The 25933-nt window shown below is 42.9% G+C and overlaps 3 protein-coding genes across 3 annotated transcripts in view; all 3 read right to left on the bottom strand.

The window, feature by feature from the left end:
• Positions 1 to 1640: 1640 nt before the first annotated feature.
• KIFBP (kinesin family binding protein) lies at positions 1641 to 11312 on the bottom strand. Its single transcript, XM_003207890.5, has 7 exons — positions 10946 to 11312; positions 8596 to 8694; positions 6767 to 6846; positions 6478 to 6661; positions 5780 to 5864; positions 3715 to 3824; positions 1641 to 3064 (listed from the first exon to the last, which is right to left on the bottom strand). The coding sequence occupies exons 1-7, from the start codon at positions 11291 to 11293 to the stop codon at positions 2186 to 2188; spliced, it is 1785 nt and encodes a 594-aa protein (XP_003207938.3). The 5' UTR covers positions 11294 to 11312; the 3' UTR covers positions 1641 to 2185.
• A 107-nt stretch (positions 11313 to 11419) lies between these two features.
• Positions 11420 to 21160, bottom strand: LOC100542173 (nucleolar RNA helicase 2). Its single transcript, XM_085229307.1, has 15 exons — positions 20746 to 21160; positions 20382 to 20621; positions 20080 to 20155; positions 19395 to 19573; positions 17930 to 18047; positions 17099 to 17284; positions 16709 to 16854; positions 16303 to 16452; positions 14942 to 15103; positions 14379 to 14498; positions 13831 to 13904; positions 13005 to 13164; positions 12090 to 12224; positions 11913 to 11957; positions 11420 to 11647 (listed from the first exon to the last, which is right to left on the bottom strand). Exons 1-15 carry the CDS (start codon positions 21109 to 21111, stop codon positions 11474 to 11476), a joined length of 2331 nt encoding a protein of 776 aa, XP_085085433.1. The 5' UTR covers positions 21112 to 21160; the 3' UTR covers positions 11420 to 11473.
• A 780-nt stretch (positions 21161 to 21940) lies between these two features.
• Positions 21941 to 25933, bottom strand: part of LOC100542017 (nucleolar RNA helicase 2-like) — a 13290-nt gene continuing 9297 nt past the window's right edge. The window contains exons 11-15 of the mRNA XM_010714289.3: positions 25138 to 25211; positions 24822 to 24981; positions 24410 to 24544; positions 23348 to 23392; positions 21941 to 22561 (exon numbers count right to left, since the gene is read on the bottom strand). Of these exons, the coding sequence (XP_010712591.3) occupies positions 22310 to 22561; positions 23348 to 23392; positions 24410 to 24544; positions 24822 to 24981; positions 25138 to 25211 (666 nt within the window). The 3' untranslated portion in view covers positions 21941 to 22309. The remainder of the gene's footprint in view (positions 22562 to 23347; positions 23393 to 24409; positions 24545 to 24821; positions 24982 to 25137; positions 25212 to 25933) is intronic.

The raw sequence follows: 25933 nt of genomic DNA, 5'->3' as shown, positions 1-25933 counted from the left end.
GGGGAACCCATTTTCCTGATGAGAAGTGGAAGTGAGGGGTCATTTCTCACTTCCCCCTGGTATTTCAGGTGCAATAGGGGAGAATGGTGAAGGAGAGGGCCTTCTCCTGCTGCTCTCCTCAAAGGAAAAAAGAGAAAGAGCTTCCTTCCATGGGGGGCTTGCAGGGAGAGCCAGAACAAGGCACCAATGTCATTTTTCTCTTGGTCCTGAAATGTTTAACTTGCCTGGATCAACCCTATTTATGCTACATAACACATTTGGAACAAGAGTTGAGAGCATTTCAGTTATAACAAAACTGTTTTTAACCAAAGCACATTACTTCTAGTGAGTACTATGCACTGTTTCAAGAGGATGCTGAGGTTGCAGCCTCCATGTTTTGGAGATCTTACACTTGATATGTGTTTGGCACAAGTGTAGGTGTCTTGAAAACCTCACTGCTTTACGCTGGGTAAAGAAAAAACACGAGTAGAGCAACAGTAAGGAATTTCCAGTGGTAAGATTTTTTTTCCGAGGTACAAAAAGGAATAAAAAATGCAGGTTAAATGGAGTTCACAGAAATCTAATCTTCACTTAATCTTTGAAATAAACGCCTGACCTCACACATATTTCACACAGTTAGAACTCAGCATTCCTGAAGGGAGCTTTGTTGCCTAATCCAACCTGCCCCTTCTCACCCCACCTCCCTCCTCTTTTTTTTTTTTTTGGAAACCTAAATACAAAATCTTAGTTCATTTTGTCAAATCATGTCACAAGCAGGAATTATTCAAAAGGTTTCCATGAAAAAGACATACCTTAAAAGTATCAATGCAATAATATGTTGCAGTGAGCATCTGCCATGACAGTCTCAGCAATAAACTGTATTCGGCCAGTGGTAGTCTTCACTATTTGCTGTAGGAGCTGAAGAACTGACATCATTGGTTTCTGTAAGTCTATATATATTTAATACATTTGAAATTTACTTACAGTTTTTAAGAAACTGTGGGCTGTCCTACTATCCTGCAAAGGGAAAAACTGAATTAAAGCACTGAGAGCGGAAACTCTTAAAGGCTGATTAAACGTTTGTTTAGGAAAATGAACAGTGCACACATTCACACACACACTTTCTCCCTTATTTTGTATGCATGCAAATAGGTGATCCAGTTCTGAGTTTTGCCATCTCTCATTTCCAGGACCCATTCGTTGGCCTGTTTGTGATTAGCAGTCAGCCAGCCAGTTCTATACAGGATTCTGCAAACTAGAGATTTTGGCCACATGTACAAGATGTACTTTCTTGCATGTGTATGCCCCTCCGTTGCCCTCCCTCCTACTTTTTTTTCTTGTTCCCCCCCCCCATAAGAAACTAGTTCTTTCACTTGCAGCTCCAACCAACACAAGGAGCCACTAATGGCTTCTCAGGCCTTCATGTGTTAGTTAGCATCTGCTGCAGCACTGTATCATAGTACCTCTACCCCATCAGTTTCCTATAGGAGTATTAAGAGCAGAGTTTCCCCTCCCACCTCCATTCATAAAGTCTGCTGTTCTCTTGCTCAGCATTCTGGCAGTTCAGATGCTCAGAAACACTTTCATCACTACGTATTTTGGCAGAAGTTGTACTACATATCTTAGTAACACAAAAGGAAACAATTCTAAGGAGTCTGAAAAATATTTAGCCAAGCTACTCATTTATTGAGCCTCTATCAGTTACATCTTAATTAACAGGGGCAAGGGAAAAAAAAACATCAAGCATCACAAAATAAATATAGAAAATAAAATTCCCTTCATGTGCTTAGGGTTTTCTGGGGACAAAGGTTAGAAGAGAGAAAATGTTTTCCAGGTGGAAGAACATGCCTTAAGTTTCTTAGAAAAATTTTCCCAGAGCAATAGTGTCTCAGAACAAACCATTTTTGTACAGCACTACACTTAGATCCCAAGTCAAAGGAAAAAACAAAAAGGAGAAAAGGTTTATATTTATATACAGGACAAGCAATACAAAGCATCAGCTGGACGTTCACTTAACATTTAAGGTTTACACCATTAGTGTGAGTGAGCTACTAAGTCAGAGAGCTCTTGTTTTTCCAGAAGGTTGTATTACTGCAGGTTCTAGTTGGACGGCCAAACTGTAGCCACTTAAGTTCTATTAATCAGCCCAGAAGCTGATTTTGACACGTATCATTTTAATAGCACACATTTCCTCCAAGGCAAACATTTATATGAACGGACACAGTTTTGCTCTTAGCCTCTCCATTCTCGTTGGAAGAAGACCCACCATCTCCTTACTGAGTTCTAGCTCAGTTTCAACAGCACGGACAGCATCTGGGTGCTTCTCACAATAGTCTACCAGAAACATGTAATACTCTAACGACGTCTGCATATTTTCCAGCTGCTTTTTGCTATCTGAAGTAATAAGTTTACCATACAGTCGTGCAATATGAAATTTAGCCACCATTGCAGGGCGAAGAACATCTTCCTCGAGCTCCTCAGGAAACACCTTATCTGGGTTCCTCAAAGAATCTAAGAAGAGTTCATAATATTTGATGGCTAACTGAGCCAGAGAGTTAATTTTTTTTATTGTATGCGAGTCTAGTTCTTCTAACCTGTTACCAATAGCTACCTTCAAATCCATCATCTCATAATAGGTATCTGCTAGTTCAAACTGAAGCTGCCTACTAATTAACAGGTAGTACTGTGGGTTCAAGTCTGCATATATAGGCTCCAACATGTCTATTCTACGCTTGTGCATTTTGCAACGTCTCTCATAGTCTTCTTCAAAGAAAGCAAGTACCTTAAACAAAGCACTGTGATCCTGAACAATTTCAATATGGTCAGTAACATAACCATCAACCTGAAAAAACTCCTTTGCTTCCTGAACATAGTTCTGACCCACTAGGAAGATTTCTCTGGCTTCCTGAAAATCTAAAGGATATACGCTGCTTACTTTCTCTTCCATGGCTAACACAGAGTCACATATATCACTTGTCCCAAAAAGCACAGCCTTTTTCCTGCCATTCTCTTTTTCATCTTCCTCTTTCTTCCTTTGGGCTTTAAGTTCCAATTGCCTGTCTGGATCCAGCTCTCCTATGTTATCCTGAAAAGATAAAGCATAATAATTAAAAACACACGTGCCATCCAAAGACAAGCTTGCACTGCAGTTTTGCTTCTGAGTTATCTTTCAAACACAAAGTAATTCGCAACCAAGACAAGACACATTAGTTATTTAACTTTATATTCACTAAAAACCATATTGATAACATCTACATTCTATAAAAAGAACAATAACGATGCTAAAACAATTTAAATCTCCCCACTCTGCAACAACACAGCCAAACCATGAAAGCTCCTGTTTTAGTAGAGCATTTCAGCAAATGCTCATTTTCAAGCATTCAGCATGAAAATATGAGCACACAGAAACGCAAGACCATGTTCTGCTTGTTAACTAAGAAACCAATTTGCCAAAAATCAAGGCGTGAGAAAACTCAACAAAGAGGAGGGGGGTTTGTGAAACTGCTGTACAAGCAGCACACTGATTACACTACAGAGCTGATCTCCCATTCGTTCTTATTTCTAAGTACTGCAATAAGTCTAGGCATGACAAGAAGTACCTGCTAGATTCCCAGCATTTCTTGAATAATTCACTGGACGATTGTTCATCATTTGCTACCAGCTATGAATCAATTACTGCTACAAGCATCAAAATAGACTTTTTAAACAACAACAAAAGAACAAATTTTCAGTTACCTCAAGTAATTTCCGAGCACTCTGCAGAAGATTCAAGCAATACTTAATCCAGCACCTTGCAATTTCAGCTTTTCTCTGTCTAAGGTCCTGCTGGTCTTGCTCTGTTTCATCTAGTTAAGGGACATAAGCACATAGCCTTCAGAAAAGCTTAAGTGTTCCAGTAATAACCTCAAATGTTATGCAAAGAATACATTATTTATATTTGTTTCTTTTCCACGCTGATAGACAAAAACACATTCTCTGTGTTGGGCATAACAATTCTGTAAACTGTCATTCTGGCAGAAACCCGTGTAGATTAACATGGATGTGTCATGCATGAATCCTTCAAAAAGGAATGCACATTGAGAAAGGTTTTGATTCTGGAGGCATCTTACTGGAAAAGATTTTCATGTTTCTCTGTAGCAGGAAAAAAAAATAATAGTTTGCTCTCCAAGATTCACCTGCTTGTTCAGTAATTGCTTCTGTCAATGACAGACTCCAGACTCAATGTCAAAAAAAGGGAACAAAATTAAGGGAAACTGCCTTTGGTACCAACGTAGTATCTATTAACTCTACAACTCCAGTATTTTTTTCCCCCATGATCTCTCCACTGCTATAAATAGTCTTGAGATTTCATTTTCAAAACAAAAAAGGGTTTCAAAGAGAACTAACTTCCCATTCTCTGGGTAGGGGGTACTGAGTTTGCTGAACAATGAGAAGTGAGCATTCCTTGCCACCAAATAAAAAGTCAGGCTCAGATCTGCTCTATTTATTATTTTCCATAAAAAAGAAGCAGGTTGTTCTTATAAAGAAGTAATTGTTAATTTTAAAAAGGCACCTAAACTAAACAGTTGTGCACGTGTTTATATACTGATTAACAAGACAGAAGGAAAGTGCTTGAGAGTGGCCAATGTTAACTGTGCGTTAGTCTTTCTGTGAGCTAGTGCCTTCTGCACAGTGATTTTCAGGTCCACAGCCCTGCTCTCTGTTCTGGGAAAAGTGAATATCAGAGAAAAATTTACTCCTCCAAACAGACTCAAATATCACTGTTTAGTGTAGGAGGAAGCCGAGATAAATGTTGGTTGACTTGCCCAGAAGTCACACAAGAAATTTATCAAGTACAAGTACAACCAGGACTCTTCTCTGTCACTTTCAGTCTCACACCTGAATTCTACAGCATAACTGCACACGTGCTCCTGTGTTCTGTTCCTACTGAACATACAACTTCCATTTTTGGCTCATGAATCATATTATATCAAACAACCATGCAGGCAGGTAGCTACAGAAGTCTGTAAACACACACTACTCAGATCTACTGAATGTTTCATAAAATATGTTGTCTGAAAACAGCCTACAGATAAGCATAACTCAACTCTGACAGCCCTGTTCCCTGAACCTAAAAGACACCATCCTCAAAGGCAACTGCACAGAGTTCTGTGTTTCTGAGCTAAGGGAAATACTAAAAGAAATGAAACTAACTGAAGTTCAGTGACAGTGGATTAAATAAAATTCAGCTGAACCTATTCAAGATTCTATTTCATGTGTAATCACATCACTGGATTAAAACGCTTGTATTCTGAACAGCTCAAACCATTAGAAGCTGAACAATACACACTGTTATAAGCCAGAGTTAAAAACTCACTCTAGGGCTGCCCTGTGTGCTTGCTCACTCTCCGTGAGTTAAGCTCTGTCATTTTGAAACTTTCATTTGCCCAAGACATGGAATGTAAAAGGCTATGCTGTAGATAAGGAAAGCATAAACCTACAACAGAGGATTTGAATGCTGATGCTATCACATAACCACAGATCCTTAAAGCTATAGTCAGTTCTCTTTCTTTTTTCCTCCTTTAAAAATCATTCCTAGGAAGCATTTGTTTTGAATCATTGAATTACTGTCTTCTGATAATTCAGAAGGTAAGCTGTATTTTGCACATAAATACAAACCAATTTATTGTAAACAGAAAAAGACTGCTGAAAATTAACACTTGGATAAGTTTAGTACATACACATAGACTTCATTTTAATGTAGGTACTAACGATGCACAATTCACCTTGTTTATCACTGAACACTTCTATGTGAACTTACTGTCTTCAGTAGACGGCACCTGTCCAGCCTGGCTGAAGATGACACTGGCTGCTGCTAAACAGTGCCGGGACTCCATAAAGCATTGCTGAGAGACAGAAACAACAGTTTATCACCAACGGGAGGAACAGAAAGACTGCTCTCAGCTAAACCCCTCACCTCAGACAGTAAGAGAGGGGCACAAGACAAACTACAGAACTGAGGCTTGCTCCCCAGGACACTGGAAGAAAGTACGTTTTTTCCACACCTACTAATGAGTGCAGTATTTTTAGCTAAGCGTTTTTTGTGCAACCACAGCCACAAGAACAATTGTGAACATTTTCTGATCTATGCTACCATCACTTCCTTCTGCCTTCTGATGGTATCAGAGGGTGTTAAACAGTATCAGTTGGACAAACAAGTCAACATTACAAGTCAGATTTAGATCTCTTTACTCACATTTGCCTTGTTTAATGATTATGGTTGCCAATACATCAAAAAACATGGAAATCATGAATTGCTGTTGAAATTAGCATTAACTGACCTATGTATGGTAGAAGACTTAAGTGAAAGAAGTACCTGAGTAGTCTGGGACATAACCCTAAAAAAAGACCTGAAGCATTTCCTGGCTCAGTGTATTATTTAGAGCCAATAAAGATGTGTGGAGGCAAACAATTTCTTACATAATTACAAAAAAAAAAAACAAGCATGAGGTATATTACCTTAGAGAGATAGTACTGTGACAAGGTAGCAGCATTGAGCGCCCATTCTACTGGGTAGTAGCCGCAGTACTCAAGCTGTCGTTTAAGAGTAGTATGGCAATACTGAGCAGCCTTCTCAATCATCTCCAGGTGCTGGTAGACTTGGGCCAGATAATACAGTGTATGTGTATAGGCTTTTTCAAATCTGGAAAGAAAAACTTTTAGACTTCTTAATTCTTTAATCCCTAAAAACACCCTCCTAAATCAAAATCAAAAATAAAAAAAATCTAAGTTGCTGTTGCTCACCCACCTTTTTGATCTTTCTTGGTCTGTGAGCTTTTCTTCTTCTGCCATGAAGTGTTCACTGGGATCCAGAGGAGGATTTCCATCCTGCATGGATGAACACAGTAGGTTCAGGAAGATACATTTCTCTTACTTTATGACTCCCTCTTCTGGTTGCAGGCTATTTACCCATTTTCCATTTCTAAACTGAACAGACCTTCACATAATGCATCTACTGCTATCTGACTGTCACACTTCTGGAGCAATTCTACAAACGTCAAGAAATTTAGGGAAAGAAGGCCATGATTTCACATGGAATTACAAGGTGCTTGGCTTGTAATAACTTGTTTGCGTAGTTTAAAATAATACATGCTATCTGCCTCAGAAATACTCACTCTTGAATTCTACAGGACTACAATGGGCAGTCTGTAGATTCTACAGCGACAAAATGGCTTTAATGATGCTTTTTACAGCATTGATTTACTACTAAGCATGTCTGCAAGCATGAAATGTTCACTTACCCAGCAGCACTAATCTGCAACGTGAAAACATTCTGCAGGAAGTACTGCAAGGAACATGATGTCAGGAGTGCACAGCTGTAAAGACTGCTCGTGCTGCCTTGACGTGACTCCAACTCCTTTTATTCGCAAGCTGGTGAGACTATTTACTCAACTGTACGAATGAGACAGCAGGCAATGTGTTTGGAGGATGAAGCTGCTAAATCTTGACCTACATGACCCATGTGCAAGTTGAATTAAGTGTTTTTTTGTTGTTTAAACCAAAACCTCTGTCCGAATCGTTACATAAATATATCTTGTGATATGTACAAGATGGTTTATCCTCTTCATACAAGAACAGAAAGATACTGATGGAATATTGGAATTAACAAAAGTAAGCTAACAATATCATGCTTGGCTGAGTATAAATATCAAAGATGAACATCAGGAATTAATTACACTGAGGGTCTGTGGAGAGATGTAGTATCTCTACTTAGACCAACTGATCCAGAAGACTTTTAGCACAGGCATTTTTTAATTCCTGTAATTTTAATTTTAATTTTTTAATATCCACTACCTATTTTGTAACCACAGACTAGCTATAAAGGCAGCACTATGGCAGGGAATAACCAATAAGGAATAACTCATGCTAAAATTCCCATGAGAGTAACCTGTACTGTAAGCCGTATTTCCATAAAACCATAATTTCATGAAACTATCTTCTGTTTAACCTGAAACACAGAACACTGCTCCTTTAAGGCCGCAAATTTTTTCAGCTCACTCAACAACTGCCCTGTCCCTGAAGCAAGACCGTGTTGGAAAGGCTTTGCAAAGAATGTAACAATAGCACAAGGGAGCCTTTGTTGATACTCAGCAGAATCCACAACTCAGAACATCATTTAACATGCAAACGGGGTTTAGCTGTTCAGAAGACTGTCCTCTTTGAAACAAGCTGAACTACTTGCCTCTGCGCAGCATGATATTATGTTCAGTCACAGCAAACCATGCAGATAATACAGTTTGTTTTCCTTTTCCTACTGAAAGCAATTGCTTGACCTCTTATAGCATTCCCAAGACTAAATCAGAAGCCAAATTCAGCACCGGAGCATCAATTCAAAGACCCTGTAACAAGGATCACTATTTCCCGAGACAAACTATTTTCCCAGACCCATGTTGAAATTATCAAGTGATCCTCCTAGGCCTTCTATGCCAGCAAACAAGCCATACTGCCTTACAGAAGCATCATCACACCACGAAGCTCAGAAACTTAAGTTCCGTTGCATGTTTTTCTTCCACGATTATCAAAACTGTAAGTGGTGCATGAAAGTAAGACCTGCTGCCAGATTAAGAAGCACCGTACCTCTTTCATGTACTGATTATACAAGGCTTCTGCAGATTCCAAGTAAGTTTGTGCAGTTTTAATTTCATCCCTTTCGGACCACAGGATACCTAGATTGTTCTGAAGTTAAAAGGAAAAACAACAATTATTTTCCAGTCAATTCCACTTACACTAAACATTTTCTGCAAATAATTTATCACTCTTCATCCCCATGTACGTGTCTACATACACACACACTCCCAACATACCAGATTCCAATAGACAAAAATTGTTCCCACCCATTTTATTGTAAGCTGCTCAGAGAAGAGGGTTCTCACAGAGGCAAGCACACGAAGTCACCATACAAATGGCAATTTTCTGTGTTTACCCTGCTAAATTATCTCTGGTATGTTCATATAAAAAGCTTTTTCTACACAGTGCGTTCTACATCTGATTCAAGCAACTCTGAAATCATAAAGGAGAGTCACGGACATAGAAATTTGTCATCGTGTCTTCATGGAAAAATCTAATAGGGAAGAAGTGCTGAAGGAATGAATCTGTACATTTTGACAAGGAAATTAAAAACTGCTGCGATGCAAAAGCTGTAAGCTTAAAGGCAGTAGTGAATATCACAGTAAAGTGCATGGTAACATCTCATTGCACCTACTTTTTACAAAAAACAACTCTAATTTTATTATTAAGATGAAGATGTTAATTACAAATCCATGTTTAATGGACTAATTTAATTCCTAGCATGTGTTATTACAAAATCTAATAGGACTGGGAATAAAAAACCTTCAGAAAGCTCTTCATTGTATCTGTATGTCAGCCTTGTAACCCTTTCAATTCCTTCTATTTTATTATGTTTTGAGAGAAAGCCCCATGTATCATGACGGCTATGAACAAAAACACTTCGTCCACAGCTGTGCAATGGAATTGACCAAATTTAATTAGACAGAAATCGTCACATTCATCCTTATGCAGAAAGACAAATGAGAAGGGCTACAGAAACAGGCCCAGCAGGAAAAGGAATGCTCCTCCTTGCCAAACAGGCATCAGTGAGGTGACAGTATATTTTATAGCACTGGAGATGTGTTCATGTAGAAGTACAGCCATTGCTGACTACCAACAACTTCGATTCTCAGTGCTGTTTTGGTTTGGTTTTATTTGCTATTTAAATACTCAGGTGTTATTTCCAGCACATCAGCAGAAACGCTGGGAAGAAATTCTTCTCTTGTAGTGGCAGTGAGGCACTGGCACTGCTGCCCAGAGCTGTGGGTGTCCCATCCCTGGAGATGCCCAGTGCCACAGATAGACAGCCTGAGCTGCTAGGGGCAACCAGCCCACAGCAGGGATTGGGGCTCCATGATCCCTTCCAACCCAAGCCACTCTATGAAAAAGTTTTAAAAAGGCACCTGAATCCCTGGCCCTCAGCCACAAAGGCAGCAATGCTCCAACAGCACACTGTGAGCACCCATCAAACACTGAGAAGATGCTCTTTGGTTTTGCCTGACTTCTCAGGCAACCTCAGATCACACCACTGGTAACAGACTGACAGCAGAGTACCCAAACCACCGCTCTGAAGGACAAGGAGCAGATGTAACCTCATGAGTCCCAGAAAATTAACTTAAACATTGGGTCATTAGGGTTGGAAAAACCCTCTCAGCTCACCCAGCCCACCATCACCTGCCCACATCCCTCAGTGTCAATCCCCACAGCTCTGCAATACCTCCAGGCACGGTGACTCCCCCACATCCCTGGGCCACCTGTGCCACTGCATCACTGCTCTTTTGGAGAATTTTTTCCTAATACCCAACCTGAACCACCCCTGGTGCAAACTGAGGCAATTACCCCTCATCTTATTGCTATTACCTGCTCCGAGGGTGACCTCCAACTCACTACAGCCTCTCCTCGGGCAGAGCAAGAGAAGCCACTGCCTGATCCGTGCTTCACAGGAGCACACAATTCCTCCGCAGCTTTATGCTGTGTGGCAGTGAAGTACTGCGAGCCCTTCCTAAATCACAGCAGCCATTTCTGACACACAGACAACTGCTCTACTTCAGTGAAAGCGTGTGTGTGTGCGTGCGTATAAATGCACAGCAGCTGCCACGAGGGACAGGTCACCACATGAACATTCAGAGAAGAACGTGATCACATTCTTCAGCATTTTCTTCTTACGTGTAAGACTAAAAACAAGAGCACCCCCCAGCTCCACTTGGGCAGCAAGTAAAAGCGAAGGGATCGCAATAAGGTCGCAAACCAGTTCTCTCCCGCGGTGCCGTACCTCAGCCTGCCCCGCGGCCCCGAGGAGCGAGCCGTTCCTCAGCCCGGAGGCGCAACCCCGCCACCCGAAGCCGCCTCGCGCAGCCCCCGCCCCGCACTCCCCGCCCACCTGGGCCTGGATGTAGAGCGACACGCAGTCCCGGGACAGGCGGTGCGGCTCGAGCAGCTGCGTGCAGCGCTGCAGGTGCTCCTCACCGGCCGACAGCTCCTCGGTGTCGGTGTGGTTGACGCCCAGCTCGTACTCCAGCACGGCCCGCCGCACGGCCAGCAGCCGCGCCTCCCCGCAATCCTCGGCGGCACTCAGCTGCTGCTTCACCTCCTGCAGCAGCGCGCGGGCGCCGTACTTGGAGCGGTAGGGCTCCGTCTCCGGGTCCTTGCGCGACTCCACGGCCGACAGCGTCCTGGCGCTGCGGAACTTCTCGCACGCCGCGGCCCACTCGCTGCCCGCCGCCGCCATCTTGTTGCCGCCGCTCGCCCGCCCCGCGTTACGTGCGCCCCGCCAGCCAATCGCCGCCGCGCAACGCGGAGTCCCCGCCCCGCCGTTACGGCGACCTGCGCGGCTTCCCCGAGCTACAGACGCCGATAAGTGTCCAAAGGCTCTTTTACTCGTGGGTAAAAAACACGGTCAGTCCCGCGGTTACTCGAGGGCCCTGCCGGGCGGCCGGCCCTGCTTCCAGCCGCCGAACCTGCCGTTCTTCTTGAAGCTGCCAAAGCGCGACGGCCCGCGGTTCGCGTCCTGCGGCTGCTCCTCCAGCTCGGGCAGCTCCTTGGCCACCGCCAGCTGCCAGCGCCGTGTGTTCCGCCACTGCTCCTGCAACAGAGCCAGCACAGTCAGCCCTGCGTGTGCCGCAGCCCCGGCAGGGCAGCACCAACCCCAGCCCCAAATCCCACCACAGGGATAGAGCAAAAAGGCAAGCAAGAGTGAATTCCCTAATGGTTCTGCCCACCTCTCAGTGCAACATCCCTGTTACGTCACGCACCCCATCCTCTTACCCACCCTGTATAAAACCTCAGGTAAGACGATCGCCATATATTTCGCTTTGCATACACCCCTGGAAGTTCCAGCTGTAACATACCTGTATGTGACTCAGCTCGTCCACCGGGATATCGAAGCACACCCCCTATAGCAACAAGTAAATAAATAAATAAAGTGACACTTTCTTTCCAAAAACACATCCCAGAACATAAAATTGAATACACACACACACAAACCAATGCCACCACCCTCCTTCCCAAAGGATGGGCTACCTTACCATCTTTCCCTTGAGGAAACGCATTGCAGATATCTTGCCGTCTATTTCCTCACCAAGCTGCTCCTTCAGTCCTCTCCAGGCGTAGCTCATGGAACGCATCTCTATTGAGCACTTTAACACCATGGTCACAAAGCCCTTTGGGAGCAACAGAAAAATACACTTGTAAGAGGAAACTGAACTTGCTTGGGCAGCCTATAGCTCAGTAACCATAATGAACCTGGTACTCTGATGTAGTACTTAATCCTAAGAGACCAGCTTCCCAGAATTGAAGCAAACAAAAGCCTCTTAAGAAGCTGAAGGCATCCATTTAACGTAGGACTGCCCACCAATATAGACGGCCAATAGCATTTCTGCATTTTATCTGGAAGCAGAGACATTTATTCAAAACATACAGAATGTCACAGCTACAAAAGGGATTTAAAAAACTAATATGGAAAGCATAGTCCAGACACGTGCTATTTCCAATGAACTGCACCAGGTTCTCCACAAATGCATCAGGAAAAAGCAACACTGAACTTTTCACCTATCAGGATTTCTTTGAAATGAGGTACTTGCATGCTGCTTTAAATATGCAGAAATCTAAGATGCTTCCTAAGAAAGGAAGCAAGAACCAACCTATTAGACTGTAAAATTTCCTTAATTAAGCTCTTCTGTAGCACTGAAGTCTCGAGTTACTTAGATGTCCAGCACAATTACTTGACATATCATTGCAAGAAAATGTGCTGATACCAAGTTTCTTTAGTTTCAGTAGGAGCTGAGTTCCGTTAAAGAACAAAAAATAAACTAGAATGAGCTAACAGTTCTAAGAAATCATACTGAAAGGCCCTGAAGAGAAGGTGCTAAGATGCCACACTTGCACAGAACTCAAGCAATCCTTTTTTCTGTTCTTGTTAAAGCAGTTATAATGTTATTTACCGCAGTTGAGTTGAGTAAGGAACGCTGCTGTATGGAAGATGCTCCAGAAATATGGGCTAGAGCTGCTGCCAGGGCATCAACTGCCCCTTTCTCCTCTATGAGCTCTCGAGCAGACTGCCTGAAGTAGTCTATTGCAGAAGGAGGAACAGCATCTAAACACCTGCATGTTGAAAACCAACAGTGGAGATCAGCATGCTGTCAGTGTGAAGTGCAGTCACGCTCAAGACAACACAAATATTTCAGTTTACAGATTAAAAGCAACTGTTGAACTTTTAAAATACAAGGTGTATCCAACACCAGCTTATGATCTCCTTTACATCTGCGAAATTCTCATCCATTACCAAAACCTCCACCAAAGCAATTTTCACCAATTGGGCAGCAAGTGTAACCAGAGCTGCATGGAACAAAATGCTCAACCTTCGCCAATAAAACAACAGAGAAACACAGGATGGGCTACAATACCCTCATCATTCACCAAGAGCAGTGGAACTCTTTGCTTTATGAAGTACTGCTCTTTAAACTCATTTTTTTCACACAACAGCAATTTTCTTGTTCTGCTATCAATAGATTTTTGTGTTATAAGAACAGGTTAACATTAGAAAGAATATAGAGAACAATTAGTTCTATGTAAAGGTCTACATTTAAGCACACATAGATTTACTGGTATCACCTTAGCAAGAATGGTCAGTGTCTGCAGGCAAAGCAGCTGAGTTCTATGACACAGGGACAGACTTGCAGAACTTTAGATTAGAACCTTAGAACTTTACATTAACAGTCAAGCTGCTGGAAGAACTCTACTATTTTAAGAATAGACAGATAAACTTACTTCTTAGCATCATCACTTGAAGCTTTAATTATTTCTGTAGCAGATGGAACACCTATACGCCTAAACGTAATCCCCTGAAGTCAAGAAAACAAATTACAATCAAAGGTATTTTCAGCACTCCATAATTCAATTCTATCCGAGTCAAATTAGTGAGATGTGCATTCACTTGATGTTTACAGCAACAAGCCTTTACTTAAATGAAAGTATTTCTAGAACTAGAAAAAAGTTTTTATTTAAGTTGCTGCCTTTGTTAATCTGGAGCTACTTAATGTCAATTCACAAGAAGACTGTAATGAAAGGCATGGTCTCCTTCATACATTCCTGCTACAGTCTGCATGCTGACAGCAACAGAGTACTGCCAGCTTGGGCAAACTCATGAGAACCCATAGATTAAGCTGATGCTGAGGCATTTACCACCACTTAAATGCCAACATTTCAGGTCAATCCACTCCCATGCTGGCCTCATGCAACCATAATCAGCCTAATCTAAGAGTGCCGCTGTCTCTTCAGGACTCAGATTATTCCATTAAATCCAAAGCAGAACTCACCGCTTTCTGCTCAACCTGCTTCAGAAGGTCTTCTTCTTTCCTCTGATAGAAACAAATACAGATCCCAGCGCGGCCAGCTCGACCCGTGCGTCCAGAACGATGGATGTAGGAATCAACATCCTTCAGAAAACCAGATTAACATGAGAAAACCTTATATCATTTAAACCACTAACATTTATACCGTGTAAGAGAGAAAAAGCGCAAGCTAAAATTCTAATTCAGAATGCTAAGGAATGATATGTTTCTATACCCAAGCTTGTAACTACACACTAACCACTGCAGATCTGTTATCCTAGGTTTAACAAAAAATGTTGAAACATTTTTTGAAGTAAAAAGCTCCAATGGAGTTTCAAAATAAGAAAAAGGGCTGTAGGAGTATTTTAGAATTGGAACAAAACAAAGCCTAAAGCTGTTCAGAAAGGATTCAGAAATATTGAAAAAATGCCTGAAGCAACTTAAAGACTTTGCCATGCAGAAAGGAACTGCCCACCATATTGACAAAAAACTAATATTTAAAAAAAAAAACAAAAAAACATTTTACTCTATTTTCTCTAATAACTTACTTTTGGTGGTGAACACTGTATAACCAGGTCAACTTCAGGAATATCCAAGCCACGGGCAGCTACATTTGTTGCAATCAGAACCTCAAACACACCGTTCCTAAAGCCTTTTAGTGTAATTTCTCTCTGCTTCTGTGGAATGTCACCGTGTAATGACTGGGCTTCCTGTCAGTGAAACAAATCATTCAGATACTATTTATTTAACGGGGAACACAGCTGCAACAGCTTGAGATATTTAATTAAAAAAATATATACATATATTGTGCAGTGACTGAAAAGAATTACACAGCTGATAGCAAGGGTATACAGAACATCTTACTTTGTGGTTTCATCCTTCTCAGGGCCACTAACACTCAGCAGTGGTGTTCTACCCTAATGTTATTATCTGTAGCATACCTACAGAAGACATGCTATTTCCAGCCTGCCTTGTCAACAGCGGACACAGGAACAGTGGTTGTTCAGTGACTGGAGCAGTCACTTCCACTGGAACAAACGGAAGCAACTTTACTTAGAGTAGTGCTTGTAAAGAACAAGCAACAAGCTTTGTTCTCTGCCCTGGGAAGCCACCCCAATCACAGATACTGACATAAGGTATCCAGGGCATAGCCAAACCTTCCTAGTGATCCAAACCACAACGCTTTCTAATGGGAGCAGAGACTGACTGAGTGTTCATCAAGGAGAAAGGACAGAATCATGAGCTCAGAATTTAAACAAACAACATGCAAAAGCAGAACTTAATAATACAAGAAACTAACGTGTAACATACTGACAGAAGAACAAAATTGTTATCGGATGTGAATTTAACAGGCAGACAAATCAAAATTGTTCCTGCGAGATTTTCACATGGATTGCACACGACTAAACATGCCTTCCCGTCACTAATTTATTAGTGGTATTTTGTATCAAACAGCTTTTTCTCTGGGAAAAAAAAAAAAAAAAACATACACCAGCACCTTTGTCCACCTTCAGAAGAGGGTAAGAATTCAAGAAAGCACAGAAAACCTGCTTAATTTATCATCCGAGGCCTGAATGAACCATGAAGTGAGTTTTCAAGGGCAACAGAACATTCCATACCAGTACTGTGTTCAGTGGATTTTCTTGAATAGTGATTGATCAAAGAATAGGTGCCATTAAGAGGTAATATTTCCTGGCTGTTCAGCAAAAGCTGCACATTTCCCTACTGTACGATTTTAAAGCTGAAGGAATAATTGCATGATCACAACCAAGAGGGTATTTTAACTGCAAAGCTCTGCTTTCAGGTATGGATTTCAGAAGTCTGAGAAACATGGAGAAATAACTGCATCCAGGCAATGGCAACCTCCAATCTAGTTCATGTCATCTGCTCTCCATTTGGACCCCAGTACCTGTTTGAGCGCAGAATTCAAAGCCAACTCATTTGCTTCCTTTTTTGTCTCACAGAAGACAATCGTCCGCCCATGGCTTCCACTATAGACTTGAATGATATCCCCAAGAACTTCTACTCTCTGAGACGAGCGACACTGTATAGCCAAGTGCTGTTTGGGAAAGAAGCACAATAAACATTCATATTAAATCTAAGCTCTGAACAGGAGAAACAAAATGAATTCAGTTGTAGGATGTCTGTATTTAATTTATTTTTATATTGTAGACTACTGCCCCTACACAAGAGCTTTATAAATTCATGTATCAATTAAGGGAAAAGTAATTCCATTCCCTCGCTGAGAAAGCCAGCGTGGAACCCAGGGTGATGTGCTTTCTGGACCCATACAATTCTGCAGAAGAATCACTCACTTCCACAGTCGTGGCAGTCCTCTGAGTCTTCTTTCCAATCAGGTCTACCTGTTCATATTCATCTTTCATGTATTTTTTTGCCACATCATATACCCAGCGTGGACAAGTTGCAGAAAACAGCAATGTCTGAGGGTTGTTCTCAGAACCTGGCAAGAAAGATCACCAACTTCAGCCATCACCAGAGACTCACAATTGAGATTACACAAACTGACTAAACAATGCAAGTGAACTCTCTCAAACTGAGAAGTTTATAGGTACAGGAAGTCAGCTACAAGAAGAAAACTTATAAGGAATGAAAACATTTCTAATATCCTTTTCACACAAAATGGAAAACTACAGTAACATGAACTTCAACAAGCCAAAACCTTCATGTCTGATCCTAGAACTTACCTTTTTTATAAGCAAATCCTAAGATTTCTTCTACTTGTTCAGCAAAGCCCATGTCTAACATGTGGTCAACTTCATCCAAAACAACATGCTTCACGTTGGAAAGGTCCAGCTTGCTATTCTGAATGTGGTCTTTGATCCGTCCAGGAGTTCCCACAAGAATATCAATGCCACTTTTAAGGAGATCAACTGGAAAAAGAAGAGAGAAACACAACTGTGCCAGAATGCAAAAAGGAAAAAAAGCTATCAGCAACGTTAGTAATCTTAGTACCAAAAAGCCACTGTCTTGCACTATTATCTCTGAATAAAGCATAGTATCCAGCCCAAGTAATAAACAAGCAAGACCAATGGTGGTCCAAATACTCTGCCAGGAATAGCATCCACACTACAAGCAGGTTTATAGGAAGATCTACGATTTCTAAACTGCAATCAGCTGGCATCAGAAAATTCCACAGCTTTATCACAGAAAAAAAAAAAAAAAAAAAAAGTTTGCTTTTTTTTCAGCTAAGGTCTTTCTCTGCTGGCTGGGGAGACAGAGTCACACTCACATACACGGTTCCCTTTTTTCCTTGGACAGTCATCCAGTGCCAGTGTATGACCACTCACAAAACACAAACTCAAAATAAAGAAGCAACAAGGAGGATTAAGTACTTGGCAGATCTACAACTGCATTTTTAAATTTAGATTTACTACAAGTAAAATAATTCAACTCTACTGCGTGATCCCTTTACAGACATCATGGCTGACTGAAGAGAAACTGATGGGGAGAAAAGCAAATTTTACTCATAAAATACATTTAGAGGAAGTCGACTGCCATCTTTAGAGTTTACTTACACTGTGCTTTATAAGGAGCTCCTCCATAAAAACATGCCACTGAGAGTTTTCTTGTGAGATTCTTGAAGTCCCTGGCGACTTGAATGGCCAGTTCTCTGGTTGGAACCAGAACCAGCACCTGCAGGGAGTGACAAGAAACAAAACACACAGCTGCGCTTGGGAGAGGGCACAGAGAACAAAATTCGATTTCAAGTCAAACAAGGGAGTGGTGCTATAGAACTGATACCATTTTGTAGGGTTTCTTTGCTCGTTTGTGATTCAGTTTTATGCTATACTTATCGCAAAAGTGGTACAACTCTCCACCATCCCAATTACATTTCCTGATACCTGGAACCTCTGCATCACTGCCTCAAAGTCAGCAAGAAGAAACAAGGAAAACCATTTATCATGGTTTTATGATTATTAGTTATCAGTATTCCACATCATAACATCATGTAGTGCACTGGGAGTTTAACTGTTAATGCTCAAGTTCCGGGTACCTGTCTGGAAGAGAAGAACTACATTCCCCAGGGGACACTGCGGTCAGAGAGGAGATATAACTCCTGGCAAAGTCACCTGATGTGCACTTCTTTGTCCGCTCTTTTTCATCTGCTCTCCTCCTGTCTCCCTGCTGCTCAACTGGACTGCACATCTCACCTCAGCGTTGTGGTGAGGCCTATCCACCTTTCAGACATTCTCTCACTCATGATATTTATTAGCCTCAATTCTAATTATATTGTATTATGGTGTGTTATCTTGCATTCCGATACCATATTTAGTAAATTAGTTTTGTTTCTCCTCAGATCGTTGCCGCTGTTATTAATTACTTTGGGGTCACCTGTTCCCCTTCTCTGGAGGCACGGATTTTGCAAAATCCCTCTGCCCTGCTAGTCACAGAACCGGGCCGAACCAGCCCGTAAACCATTGACAACATTACAAAATAACATGAGATGCAGAATGGCAATGTTTTTCTTCACATCGGGGGAAAGAGACATTTCAGTAACATCACTGAGGACATTTAAGGCAAATCTCATTGTGAAAGAACAAAAAGTAATGCTGAACAATTTGGCATGGTTTAGATCTGAAATGATACAGCATGAAACAGCCTGGCCACATACCCTCCATCTTCACCCACCTGCCTTCCTACAGCATCTCTCCTTTCACCCACATTTTAAGAACAAAGCGATAAATAATTAAATTCACTCCTACAAATCTTTCAGACAACAGTATTTTAAAATGTATGTTGTCTGTTATTAACTTTAAAGAAAACATAAGTGTAGATTGTAGCAACTATTCAGTATGAAGTATACACACTTTATTTGTGTGGGAATTTGGTGTCTGAAGCCTGACACATTGTATGTACTGATTTAAGCAAAGCATGCAGAACTACAAGCACAAACAAAGGAGAAAAAAAATCCTCAAAGCAATAAAAAAAAATCTGCTTTGCCATACTCAAAGGTTTTGGTGTTAACCCTTAATAAATTACCTTTGGTGAACGGCCTCTTCGCTCATCTTGTGAGACACTCTGAAGCTTTTCAGTCAGTGGAATAGCAAAAGAAAAGGTTTTCCCAGTTCCCGTCCGAGCTTGAGCAATTAGGTCTTTGCCATCATATATGGGCTGAAAAGTCTTCACTTGCACAGGAAACAAGTATTTTACATCTCGAGCTGTAAGGTAAATCCAAAGAGGTTTCACTAAGCAGTGCTGAATCTCCCGCAAGCTGACTTAACCATCTGAAGCCCTAACTGAGAACTGGACTGAGCATGTTAATACAGATCACATCAAATCCTGTGCTCCACAGCAGGTACGAGTTCTCTGAGCAACGTGATGAGCTGTATGTGTCCCTGCTCATTGCAGGGAAGTTGGACTAGATGGTCTTTAAGGATCCCTTCCAACTCAAGCCATTCTGTGATAATTCTATGAAAAACACACCTGTTTGTTTTCATCCCTACCCCAAACAATAAACTCCAGATTGAAAGCGAGCAAATCAGAAGCTTGGTTCCTACTAATAACAGCAGGATCTCTGAATCTACAGTGGCTGCTCACACGCATGTCATCACAGCACAATAAACGCAGGATGATTTCGGAAATTAACCCTCGGCTTCAGTCTGCCTGTATAAATAACAGAGCACAGTCCTGGGCAAACACCTACAGAAGGCTCTTCTTAACAAACCTTTGAGCAGGTTGATGGTGTTTTGGGAGAGAGGAAAATTGGAGAATGCGCCTTCTCTGGCTTCTTCTGTCAGCTCCTAGGAAGAGAAGAAAAAACAACTTATTAGTCCTAAAAGGTAACTAAATGGCATAACCTACACAGCCACACCAGAAAAGCTCTGCGTCTGCCTCATCTGCGCTAGGAGACCCAAACGTGGGCAGGCAGGGAGCGGCAGAGGAGCGGACAGCAGGGATAGCAGCCGCGTGCTGCCGGGCGCTGCCGGGCAGCGGAGTGGCCCTCGCGGTATCACGAACCGCGGTTACCTCAGCGTCGCCGTCGGGCTCCGCGGCCGCAGGTGCCCCGCCGTGTCCGGATGCGGGCGCAGACCCGTTCAGCTCCGCCGCGCCGTTCCCCTCCGCGCTCTTCTTCGCCTTCTTAGCCGAGGGCGGCCGCAGTCCGCAGTCGCCCGGCCCGCTCTCCTCCGGCGCGCTCTGCTCGCCCTCCACCTTGCCGGGCCGCTTCAGCTTCTCGTGCCGCTTCGGCTTCTTCCCCTTGCCGTCCTCCTACCGAAGGAACGAAGCTGCCGTCACGCCACGAGCCGCTGCCGCCCGCCCCGCGCCTAACAAAATGGCCGCCCCCGCGGCCGCACGTGCCGGCGCGCGCCCGCCCGCCCACCCTTCCCAGCACCTTCGGCTTCCTCCGGCGGCCGCGACGGAGCGGTTCGGCGTCCGCGGGCGCCCGCGGTTCGGCGGGGCTGGCGGCGGGCTCGGCGGCGGGCATGGCGGACGGCCGCTCTCCGCAGAGATCGGCGACGGAACGCGCTCCCGCCTCGCCGGCACGGCTCCAGGGGCCGCGCCCCGCCCCCGCGAGCAGGAAGTGAGGAGCGAAGCGCTGCGCGGGGCCGCTGGGCGACAGAGCCGCTGCCGCCAGCAGCGGCGGGCCCGACCCGGGTGCGGCTCTCCCGCCGCACAGCCCCGCGCACGGCGGGGCCGCCGCCGCCCGCACCGCCGCGGGCAGCCCGAGCCGCGCCGCACGGCCCCACGCGGCGCCCATGCAGCCGCTGCGCCGCCCCTTCCGCCGGCACCGCGGAGCGGTCCCTTCCTCCGGCTTCCCCCGGTCCGGAGTGCCCCAGAACCGGGTACCGAGCCGCAGCCGCCTCGTCCGCACCGGGACGCCCGGCCGGCCACGCCCGCAGCTCCCGCCTCCCGCGCCGTGGTGAACGGAGTGAGCGCTGCGGCCTCCTGTAACCGAGAGCCGCCGTGTGCGCTGACGTCCGCACTACTCATACAGGACCCCTCACTCACTCTTGTGAAACCTCATCAGGTTCCTCTCTGCCCAACTCTCCAACCTGTCCAGGTCTCGTTGAACAGCAGCGCGGCCTTCCGGTGTGTCAGCCACTCCTCTCAGCTTTGTATCATCAGCAGACTTGCTGAGGGTGGATTCCATCCCTTCATCCAGACTGCTGATTGAAGATGTTGAACAAAACCGGACCCAGCACTGACCTCTGGAGAGCACTGTTATAAATGACAGGCCTCCACCTGGACTCTGCACAATTGATTACCACTCTCTGAGCTCTGCCAGTCATCCAGTTCTCAGCCCACCTCCCTGTCCACTCATCTATCCCACACTTCCTAGACTTTGTCACAAGAATGTCGTGGGAGACAGGGTCAAACGCTTTGCTGAAGTCAAGGTACACTACATCCACCACTCGACCCTCATCCACCCAGCCCTTGTTAGAGAGTGGAATGACACCGACTATCCTTCAGCCTTCAGGCACCTCTCGCTGCCCGTATATATCATGTAAGGTGCATCCTGAGAGAAGCATCTGCTTTCTCTCAAACTACTCAGCACTACATTAAAAACATCTCACATACAAAACGAATTTGTAAAATAATATTTTACTTTTTTTGTAACCTTTTTGGAAAATGTACAGGTTTGGCCATCAGTCAAGATCTATATTTTATACAGTGAGCTGGGCTACAGGTTTGGATGCGACACGTATCCTGGAACAGAGATGGAGGTTTTACATACAGATGAAATGGCATTAAAGAAAGAAACAGTTGCTTTTTTTTTTTTTTTTTTTAAATGTACATGATCTTGTTTATGACCAAAGTAGTACTGAGGGAAAAAACCCCCAAAAAAAAATGAATGACGTTTTTCTTTTGAAGTGGTACAAACAGACACAGAAACAGCCTATTTTAACATATTATAAAATACTGCCGTCCTGCTTCTCCACTCCTGGCTTCTGAGGTCAGCGATCAAACGCTCTGTCATAGCTTCGTTTCTGGCCCCTGCTTTTGAATCTGTTTCTTCCCGAGCCACCCCGCCGTCCATTCCTGGAGCCTGAGAAGCTTCTGCTATTTCCTCCTCTTCCTCTTCCTCCTCCTCCTCCTCGTCCTCTTCCTCCTACTCCTCCTCCTCCCCCTCCCCGCTGGGATTCTTCTAGCTCAGGTAATTCATTTGCCACACACAGACAGCACTGCTTGGAATCTTCCCATCTTTCCTGTTGAAATAACATCACATGTATCAAATTAAATTTGAAGAATGCAAATATGGTATATTTCCTAATTACTAAATTGAAAAGCAATAAAAGATCTGTTAACAAATACAGGGTATTCAAGTTTCTAACTACTGATCAATACTGATTTCAAAATTTTCCAGCATAGAAGCTACAGCTGTCTGTTATGCCTCAGACACCATACACCAGAAGCAACACCAACCACAGAGATTTACAGAGCAGCCTCAGCTCTTACCCCACCTTGCATTCCTTAAGAATACCACTAGAATTATTACTGACCCACCACTCGCCAGCTTCCATCTTCACCCACCTCTGATCCAGAACTAGAAGTTGTTTTAGAAGCAAACAAACAATGGGGCATGAGGGAATGGAGATGCACTGAGGAAGTAATACTGGAATGAAAGACTGGAAGCTAGGGAATTTTGGCATGAGAAGACTAACTCTGCCAGACAAAAACCTGATTTCTCTGAGGAACAGAACTGAAGGGTGGATGGAAACAAAGGGATATTTAAGTGAAACATGTTGCATACCAAGACCAATCCAGCAGGATTAAGAAGGGGTGGGTTATTCACACCACTCTTCTCAGTGGATACATGAATAATTTAGGAAAGGAACACTGGATACTTGTTTTATTCTTCTGTTCCATCACAGCCATCCCTTTTGGCTACTAGAAGAGGCAGGACACAGCCTAGGTAACATTTTCAACCTAACCCAGTCCTGCCAGTTTCATCTACAGTCCACTGTGACGAGAAATTTCAGTGAAGCACATACCTCTATGTCTTTTTGATCTGCTGCAGGAATATCAAAGCACACACCCTAAAAAGAGAGAACAGTTTCAATGGATATAAACCTAGCCTTTTAATTGATTGTTAGCTAAAGAAAAAGAAGTCTAACAGAACCTATAAACCTTTGTGCTAACACAAGCTTTCAGTTTCAAAGCTATTTATGTTGAATTAAACGCTTCAAAACCTCTGAACATTAGAATAGTACCAGTGTTTCACAAATTGTGGTCTTCATCACACCTGCCATTACTCCTCTGTAAATTCTCTCAAATCAGTTTTTCCTATACTAAGAAATGCATACCTTCAGTATATGTCTGTTTCTCAATTTGTTTTCAGTTTATTGGTTGTTTTTCCCATCCCAGGCTACACAAACCACACAACAAGATAACAGTGTCTCTCTACAGTTTTGCTGATCTGGGCATGCTGAGAAACAAGAAATACATCCCAAAAAGCAAAACAATGGAGCAAATCGGCAACACTGCCTAACAGCTCACAGAAGCATTCCTTGTTCTGTGTCACTACAAATCCCAGACAGTTTATCACATTTTCAAGTCTGTGAAAATGCATGTGGAATCTGAGACATTAAGAGGAAGGGAAATTAGTTTTGCTTAAAATATTGTCCCCCATTAAGCTCTGCAACAGTAACTGTACAGCTATCATGTACACAAACCAAAAAATTACTTTGATTGTTTTTAGGTTATAGAGATATAACACGTGTATTATCAGAGCTAACTGTCCCTGTTATATGTTTTATCATAAAGGCAAATACAGTTTGTACCTTTTACCTATACTGCTACCTCTCTGGACATGCCAGTTACACTGCACTGTACTCCTTAACACATCAGTAGAACAGAAATCTAAGCTTCTGAAATGACCACTGACCAAATAGACTGTGGCCATCCTTTTGTCAGAGGATCATATCTTTATCAGAGCCTGGAATGGGAGCAGGAAAAACTAACTACCTACTCATCCATCTGCTGAGGAAAAAGGCTACAACCAGAGGAGTAAAAGTAGCAAAAACCACACACAAACAACAACAACAAACCCTTACCATTCTTCCCTTGATGAAACACATTCTGTTCACCTTTCTGTCAACATCACCACCCAGCTGCTCCCGTAGTTTTCGCCAAACATAGCTCATATTGTTTATTTCTTCAGAGCAGCGCAGTATCATTGTAACAAATCCCTGAAGAAATGGGACATGTTCCATTCAGTCAGAGGAATAAGCTTTAGCTCATCTATCAGACAAAAACCTGCTATTTTACCACTGATAAACTATGCTTTCAGATAGCTTCTGTTATGAGAACAGGCATACTTAAATGTCCTACCTTCTTAACTAACACAGTAGCAGTTAGCAGCTTAAATGCAGTTTCCATGAGCAGACATAAATCATTCTCCATTTAAGCAACACGGGGTGAGTTGCTTGTTTTTGCTTTTTCAAAGACAAACCTATGCACACTTACCACATCTGAGTTCAGCAAGGAGCGCTGTTCAATGGAAGTAGCGCCTGAAATATGTGCTAGAGCTGCAGCCAAAGCATTAACTGGTCCCTTTTCTTCTATTAGCAACTGAGCAGACTCTTTGAAATAGTCAATAGCAGATTGAGGAACAGAATCCAGACATCTAAGAAGAAAAAAATTGCTAGTTTGGAAACAGAAATAAAACCCAGCAGTCCAAGACTTTAACGGTGATGAGTTCAAAGAGCAACAGACAGTCCAACCAGCCCTTCTGAACTAGAAAGATAGGAAAATACAGTAGAGCTTGAATCACCCAACACACCTGATAGCATCTTTGCTGGAAGCTTTTATTATATCTGTTGCAGTAGGAACACCAACACGCTTGAACGTAATGCCCTGAAATTTATAAAGCAAAATACAGATGAAAGTTGTAGCTATAAATAATTCAATTTTAAAGAAATAGTGTTGGACACTTAATGAAACAACCGCTTCAATCTTACATTTTTCTTGTGCTTCTATCATTTGGACTCCCTGCTTTGTTACTGAAAACTACAAAGCTAATCGTACAGGAAAATGGATAACACAAACACTGTTTATGTACCAGGTCAATTTAAATGATCCACTGGCTTTAAACTGAAAAGAATAGAGACCATTTTGATATATTCTAGGGGGGAAGAAAGCCCACAAACTATAAACAAAATTAGAAATCCAAGTAGATCAGACTAGAATTCAAGTACGAGTTATGCACCTTTCTCAGCGCAAGCCTAAGTTTTACATGCCTGAGACTAAACCATCTCATCTGAGCTGTATGAGAAAACCGTCCTATGGAACACTGCTGGAAGTTCACAATCAGTGAAGCTACACACAAACCAGTCATTAATCACACAGTAAGTCCAGGGTGAACACTAAAATGAACATGTCATAGCTTTTCCCTTGCCTGTCCTTCTCATCTCCAAAGGTACAATCTTATGGCCTTTGTTGACAAAGTGTGAGTACAAGGATCTGCAGTGTGTTGCCTGCTCCACACAGCAAACCCAAATTGCAGAATAACTGAACCTCACCTGGATGTTTTATATAGCGTACTCTTATTAACATAAACAAAAGATGACATGAGGATT

This window comes from Meleagris gallopavo, chromosome 8 (assembly GCF_905368555.1).
Source record: "Meleagris gallopavo chromosome 8, MGAL_WU_HG_1.1, whole genome shotgun sequence".
NCBI classification, from domain to species: domain Eukaryota; kingdom Metazoa; phylum Chordata; class Aves; order Galliformes; family Phasianidae; genus Meleagris; species Meleagris gallopavo.
The sequence above is the reverse complement of the archived record's forward strand: the minus strand, read 5'-3'. Positions and strand labels throughout refer to the sequence as shown.